We start from the raw sequence: 6850 nt of genomic DNA, 5'->3' as shown, positions 1-6850 counted from the left end.
TTGGGCTATATGGAACTGTAGAAATGATATGGTTTTTAATAGACAAACTCGCATAATTTTTTTGCAGGTTATCTTCAGGGCCACTGCTTGGATCCGTACGTGGTCGTTACTCACTCCTGTGGAAGCCATGGAGCCTTTGGTTACTGGGTCTACCCGGCGGGAGATGGTAGCTCGGGATAATAGGACAAGTGTTTAGTCATCTAGTCCTGTTTTTGCCGGCTGTGGCACATTTTACATGCTTTTTTATCTTTTCAGCTCTGAGTGAGCTTGTTCTGGATTATAGACTTATTGGGTACTTTGATTAATAAAAGGGCTGCATGCATCATTCTGATGCAGAGGCCGTGGATAATCATTCTTTCTAATAAAAAAACTGTAAGATAGACCATTGAATCCAATGGTCCTTACGAATGTGTTTAAAATAGTTATTTCCAAATCCACGGGGAAATAGCAAAATTGTGAAAAAAAGACATATCATTGTTTGTGGTTTGTGCTTCCTGTAAGCTTTGGAATATTTTCTTTACAAACAATTGTACAGCTGCTTGTCTAGTAACTTAGTTTGTTGCTTCCCTCGGCTTGCAAATATTCGTGTCTTACCAAAATTCACATGTGTGATGGTCTTTTATTCCCATCAATCCTCCATGAATATTCTTACCAGGAAACTGGACCTCAGTCCATGCATATTCGTGCTAAACTTCTTCTCTTTAGCATCCAAAGGGGCTATAGATGATGGTGATGTTTTAGTGTGAAACCAACGGATGAATCATCTTCATTAGCACCCTCCATGGGGTAAGGAATAGTTTTCTTTGTTGGGTTTCGCATTTGGAACGAATGAATGATGCTCTACTTTGCTTCCATGCTCTGTTTTTTGCTTAGGGAAGATGGAACCGGTATCATCGGCAAACATCGGAGGTTCATGTCCCTTTCGCATCTCGCCTCACGCGCAAACGCTTGACTTGACTTCTCACCACCCTACTGCCCATTTGGTTTCTGCAGGGTCCTTTTTATCAAACAGGCAGCTTTGTTGTTATACATCTGATCTTATCAATGTTGTAAAACCATTTCCCTCTACTTGGATATGAATCTGCCTGGATTTGTGTAGTCATCTTTTCTCTAAAAGGGTTTTCCATCATACGCTATTTTCGTAATGCATCTCAAATTTCTTCTTCGAAGTCATATATTTTTTCATCATAGAATCTAGCTGGTCAATATGTGCATTATCCCACCTTGGAGTGCTTGTACATGCCACCAGAGCATGAAAATGTTGGGAAACCAAAGACAAGTATGATTGTTGTGTACAAAAAGGCAAGTTTTTGTTCCGTTTATTGAGACTTGGAATTTACAAGACCCATAACTTGGGGAAATGCTAGAAAAAGGTGAAGTTGCCACCCCCAACATTACAAGCGGCACCATCACCATGGACGCCGAACACCTAAAGCTTAACAGAAGTACAACATACAACAAAGCATACGAATAAACCAAAGAATTCCTTTCACTCGATCGATCGACCGCCTCTTTGTCGCCGCCCGCGGATGTTTGAGCACATGCTCGGCGAGCGGCGAGGGCCGCCCAAGTTCACCTAGTTGCCTTACACGTTCGTGTGGCTTAACTGACCTGAACACACACGCACTCTGAAGTAGATAGATAGTAGCAGTATTGGTTAATGTACACAGCTGAAACTCTGCTCCTCCTGCATCTTTAGCCGAAGTTGCTCTGGAACATGTGGAAGCCAAAGTTGCCCTGGCCGCCGGAGAGCTCGTCGACGATCTGGAGGTCCAGCTCCTGGTTTCCCTGGAACCAGAGTGGCGTCGCCGGAAGGGGCGGCGGCGTGACCGGCGCTGCGTCTGAAAGAGGAAGGTTTTGGTCAGAATTCAGAGAAGCAGAGCATTTTCAGGAGCAGAAGGAATTCTGGTCAGAGGATGTGTTGCTTACTCTGCAGCATTGGGAGGCTGCTGCTGCTGCTGCTGGCGTGGAGGAGCATGGCGGCGGGCAGGGGCTCCACCTCCTGGAGGCTGTGCCGCTGCTCGAACGCCTCCACGTACAGCTGGTGCACGTACGCCTTCTGGGCCCTGGTGAGCTGCTGCGCCGCGCACTCGACGCCCGCGAACTCGAGCCTGACGAGCTGGCAGAGGGAGTTGACGTAGACGGTGGCGCCGTGCTGCCCGGCGTACGCGTACACCTTGTCGCCGGCGTCGCACGTCCTGGCGTGGCTCGTGGTCACCTCCCACATGCGGTCCGTCATGCCGTCGCCCATCATCGCGCGCAGCATTTCCGGCCTCACGGTGAGCATCCGCACGAACTCCTGCACGGTCTCCACGCCGTTCTGCCGCAGCTTCCGGTGGAAGGCACCCTCCTTGCCGATCTTCTCCAGCCGCCACACGTCGTCGGTGAGCGCCGGCGGGTAGTGCTTCCGGTAAACTGCATGCGTATCAAGACAGAATGAGCACGCGCAGTTCAGAATGTTCAGGGAAAAACAGAGAGGGATCGGAGTTCAAGTCGACGTACGTTCGCCGCGGTGGTCGCGGACGTTGAAGGCCTCGGTCATGGCCTCGGCGACCCTGGCGCCCTCGTAGCTTCCCGGCACCACGCGCGCGCCGATGCGGAACTTGCGGCAGCGGACCCAGGAGGAGTTGTCGGTGAACTGGAGGTCGTTCACGACGGCGCGCCCGTCACGCATGGTGAGGCCGACGTCGCCGGTGAGGAGCGGGCGCTTCCCCGCGCGCTCCTTGACGACGCCGCGGGCGAACTCGCCGGCCGTCCACTCCTCGCGGCCGTCCGGCGGGAAGTCGCCGAAGAGCGGCACCAGCTCGACGCGCATGAACTGCGGGAGCGCGCCGCGGGGCGAGCCGGTGTCGGCGTCGACGAGGATGACCTGGAGGGGCTCGCCGTTCACGTCCTCGATCTTGCTGCCGGTGAAGATCGGCAGCATCGGCGGGTTGAGGAACGCCAGCCTCAACGCGGGCCGCTCCGCCGCCGGCGGCGTCTCCGGCGAGGACCTCTCGATGTACCGCGGGCTGCGCACCAGCCCTGCCTGGATCTCCTCCTGCACCTGCACGCGCGCCATCATCAAGAAGCAGAGCAATCGATCAGAACGCTGGATTCCAAGAACAGAGCAAGCATCGAGCGAGACAAGCAGCAATCTGGTGGACGGCTCTGCTTACCACTCGGCGCAGGAGAGGCTCCAGCACCAGGAACACACTCTGCACCTGCTTCATCACCATGGCCTCCCGGATCACCCTGCAACCCCAAACACAAGCACGCCATGGAATCAGCAAACACCTCCATGGATGAACAAGAACCAAGCGGCGGTGGGTTGGAAGGAAGCTCACGTGGAGAACGAGACCGACCGCTCCATCCGCTTCTTCTCGGGCTGGTCGGGGTCCTGCTCGAACCCGTCGTGGAGCCGCTTGTGCGCTGCCATGTCGATCGCCGGCGCCGCTACTCACTGGTGTTTCTTTCGCTTTCTCCTCCTCCTCGGCGTATATATTTTCTGGAAGTGGAAGAAGGAGAAGAGGGAGAGAGGGTGGATGTGTGGGTGTGTTTTGCCTCGAGAGGACGAGGGGTTGGCCGGCTTATATAGCCCGCCGCAATGCCGGAGGGGGCGGGAAGGTGAGGGGAAGGTTCCCGGAAGGTGTGAGGAAGAAGGCTTCGCTTCAGTTCGGACTTCGGAGTGGCCGAGCCCGAGTGATGTAATGGCCCGATGTCACAGACTGGCTCACGATGCATGGTCAAGTCCCTCTCAACGCGCGTCGCCGCCGGCGGAGCCCTCCGGCGTACGCTTTCGGTGCGTGCGGCGCACAAGCGGCCGTCGTTTATACGCCGGTAACAATATTCAGATGCTAACAAATGTGTTTTCGAGCATATGCTCGGATTTCATCATGAGTGAAACATGTGAGGCTCGTTGACACTTTTGCTCGTGGTAAATTTGAGGGGATGCAACGTTCACGGAAAAAAAAGTGAGCCAAAATGTTTCGAGATGTTCAAAAAAAAAAAAAAGAGCATTGAAGCATTGAGTACCTGTGGTATCTAGGCCTCACATGGACCACTCATGGCAAGCCATGTGAGGTCTAGATGCTACGAGTACTCACTGACTTCAATTCTTTTGTAGATATTATCATGACTCACATGTCTTGTCATGACCACTTATTGATCAGGACAAGACATGTGAGTTCTAGATGCTATGAGCACTCAATGACTTTAATTTGTTCACATATTCCCTCGGTTTCTTTTTAGTCCGCATATAAGGTTTGGTCAAAGTCGAGTTTTGTGAAGTTTGACTAACTTTATATTAAAAAAATATGAACATTCACAACATGAAATCAATATTATCAGATGCATCATGAGACGTATTTTGATATTATATAGTTTAAGTATTGTAGATGTTCATATTTTTTATATATAAATTTGGTCAAACTTTGTATAGTTTGACTTTGACCAAATCTTATATGCGGAGTAAAAGGAAACGGAGGGAGTATATTGTCATGGCTAGACATGTGAGACATGAACTCATATGTCTTGTCATGAGCATTGGTCATGACAAGACATGTGAGACATCGACTCATATGTCTTGTCGTGAACACTTATTGGTCATGACAAGACATGTGAGGTATCGACTCATATGTCTTGTCACGATGTGAGGCATCGACTCATATGTCTTGTCATGAACACTTATCGGTCATGGCAAGACATGTGAGACATCGACTCATATTCTTGTCACGAGCACACATAATGCATTTATGAATGGCTCGTCGTGCAATTGGCTCAACATCATATATGTTATTCTCTTGAGTTATCACGACCACTCGTGTCAATGAGCAACGAGTGAAATCAGAACATTTGTCGGTAAACCTCACATGTGAAGTCGAAACACATGTCGAGAAATGTCGGTGAAGTTTTCTCTCTTTCTCTCAAGTTACCACGATCGCATGCATCAACGAGCCTCTTATGTTTCACTTTCATTGCTCATTGACACGTACGACCGTAATAACCCGAGAAAAAGAATACACGAGAAGTTAGGCATCTATGAGTGAGGCCTAATTATTATCAGCGATGACAACCAAGTTTCATATTGTGAAGGTCTCAATGCATGAAAACTTTCAAAGCTAGAAAGATAAGAATCTTGACAAATTCCTGGCACTCAACTAATTTAACTAACTGATGGTCTAGTCAACGGACATAGATGGGCTAACTGACGGTCTGACAACACTGACACGTACGCAGCATAACCAAAGTCAACTCCATCAGCAACTACTATACCGGTGGTACTCCCCAACTAAACCACACTACATATATTCACTATATTCCAATAACAACTCTCTTATAAATATAATGTCTTGCTAATTTTGTGCTGCAAATGTTCGATAATGCCTTGCTTATAAATCCTAATTATTATCAGCGATGACAACCAAGTTTTATAGTGTGTACACAGGCTAGATGATGCAAGCACTAAAATGTTACCACTAAATCGTACCTGACCAAGAATTGTTTTTTTGGTAAGCCAACACAAATTAGCTCAGTGTTAAGCTATCTAGGATTTGGATTGTGATGACATGCGAAAACCAAACAAAACAAATAAATTCGAAATGATGTACAACAACAGCAAAGATGAGAAATTGAGGCCGAAATTGTGAAGGTCTCAATGCGTGAAAACTTTCAAAGCTAGAAAGATAAGAATCTTGACAAATTCTTGGCAACCAACTATTTAACTAACTGATGGTCTAGTCAACGGACATAGATGGGCTAACTGACGGTCTGACAACACTGACACGTACGCAGCATAACCAAAGTCCACTCCAACAACAACTACTATACCGGTTGTACTCCTCGACTAAACCACACTACATATATTCACTATATTCATATAACAACTCTCTTATAAATATAATGCCTTGCTAATTTTGTGCTCCAAATGTTCGATAATGGCTTCACTTTTGAGTACGTCAACTACCAAATAGGGATTAATATACGAGGGAGCCCATCATAGGTTGGGATCGTGATTTGAGTTTGTGAAACTAGATTAAGCATGTAGGCCCCCCTTCTTATTTTTGAATAAATACAAGTGGTGCATGAAAGACGCGTTAAACCGTCACTAGCTAGGTGGTCATCGTGGTCCAGATCTCTTGTCCAAACTATCCATATTGTAATGCAACTAGCCAAAAGCTACTCAAGTAACATTGAGCTAATTTTCAACGCCGGTACATCTGACCGAGTGTAAATGGTAACTTAGCGAACAATTATATCTATATGTTTCTGAAAGGTGTCAAAATATTCACGTGTGAATTTTCAGGAAAAAACAAATTAAGTTACTAAACAACTAGTTATATATAGTACAAGTTAACTCTTTCGTAAACTCAGTAACGAAAATGATCCAGAACTTAGAGTAAACGCAAACAAAAAATAATCATATACTTTTACAGTTTTTATATTTTATGCGAATTCAGAAATAACCATTTTGAGTTTTGTTCTCTAAATATTCAATAACGCCCTCATTGTTGGTTACGTCAACTAGTACCAAACATGGATTTATACAGGAGACCCACCACATGACGTTATTTTTTATTGGAGCAATGAAATGTCGAGATGGTTAAGCAGAACATGTTAGAATATTTTTTTGAATGAAAAGGGGTTTCCCCCGCCCCAACTTTATTAAGCCAAGGCAAAACGGCAACCAACATAAGACTGTTTAACAGCGCTCGGCGGCAACCGGAGAGTAGCCGCCACAGACACAAGAAACAAAGACTGAGCTGCCCTATTACAAGTTTCAAGAAGGTCCAGCTAGGGTACATAACCAGGTGACAGACATGCCAGTCAACACAAATAAGCTAAAATAGCAAACTAGAGAGCATCACCCACC

At 47.1% G+C, this 6850-nt stretch overlaps 1 protein-coding gene across 1 annotated transcript; it reads right to left on the bottom strand.

The window, feature by feature from the left end:
* Positions 1 to 1285: 1285 nt before the first annotated feature.
* Positions 1286 to 3669, bottom strand: LOC109738538 (calmodulin-binding protein 60 B). The gene is made up of 5 exons (XM_020297636.3): positions 3327 to 3669; positions 3159 to 3234; positions 2503 to 3046; positions 1930 to 2415; positions 1286 to 1841 (listed from the first exon to the last, which is right to left on the bottom strand). The coding sequence occupies exons 1-5, from the start codon at positions 3416 to 3418 to the stop codon at positions 1696 to 1698; spliced, it is 1344 nt and encodes a 447-aa protein (XP_020153225.1). The 5' UTR covers positions 3419 to 3669; the 3' UTR covers positions 1286 to 1695.
* Between the last annotated feature and the right edge of the window lie 3181 nt (positions 3670 to 6850).

The sequence above is a fragment of the Aegilops tauschii genome, chromosome 3 (genome assembly GCF_002575655.3).
Source record: "Aegilops tauschii subsp. strangulata cultivar AL8/78 chromosome 3, Aet v6.0, whole genome shotgun sequence".
NCBI lineage: Eukaryota > Viridiplantae > Streptophyta > Magnoliopsida > Poales > Poaceae > Aegilops > Aegilops tauschii.
This window is presented reverse-complemented; position numbering and strand designations above follow the sequence as displayed.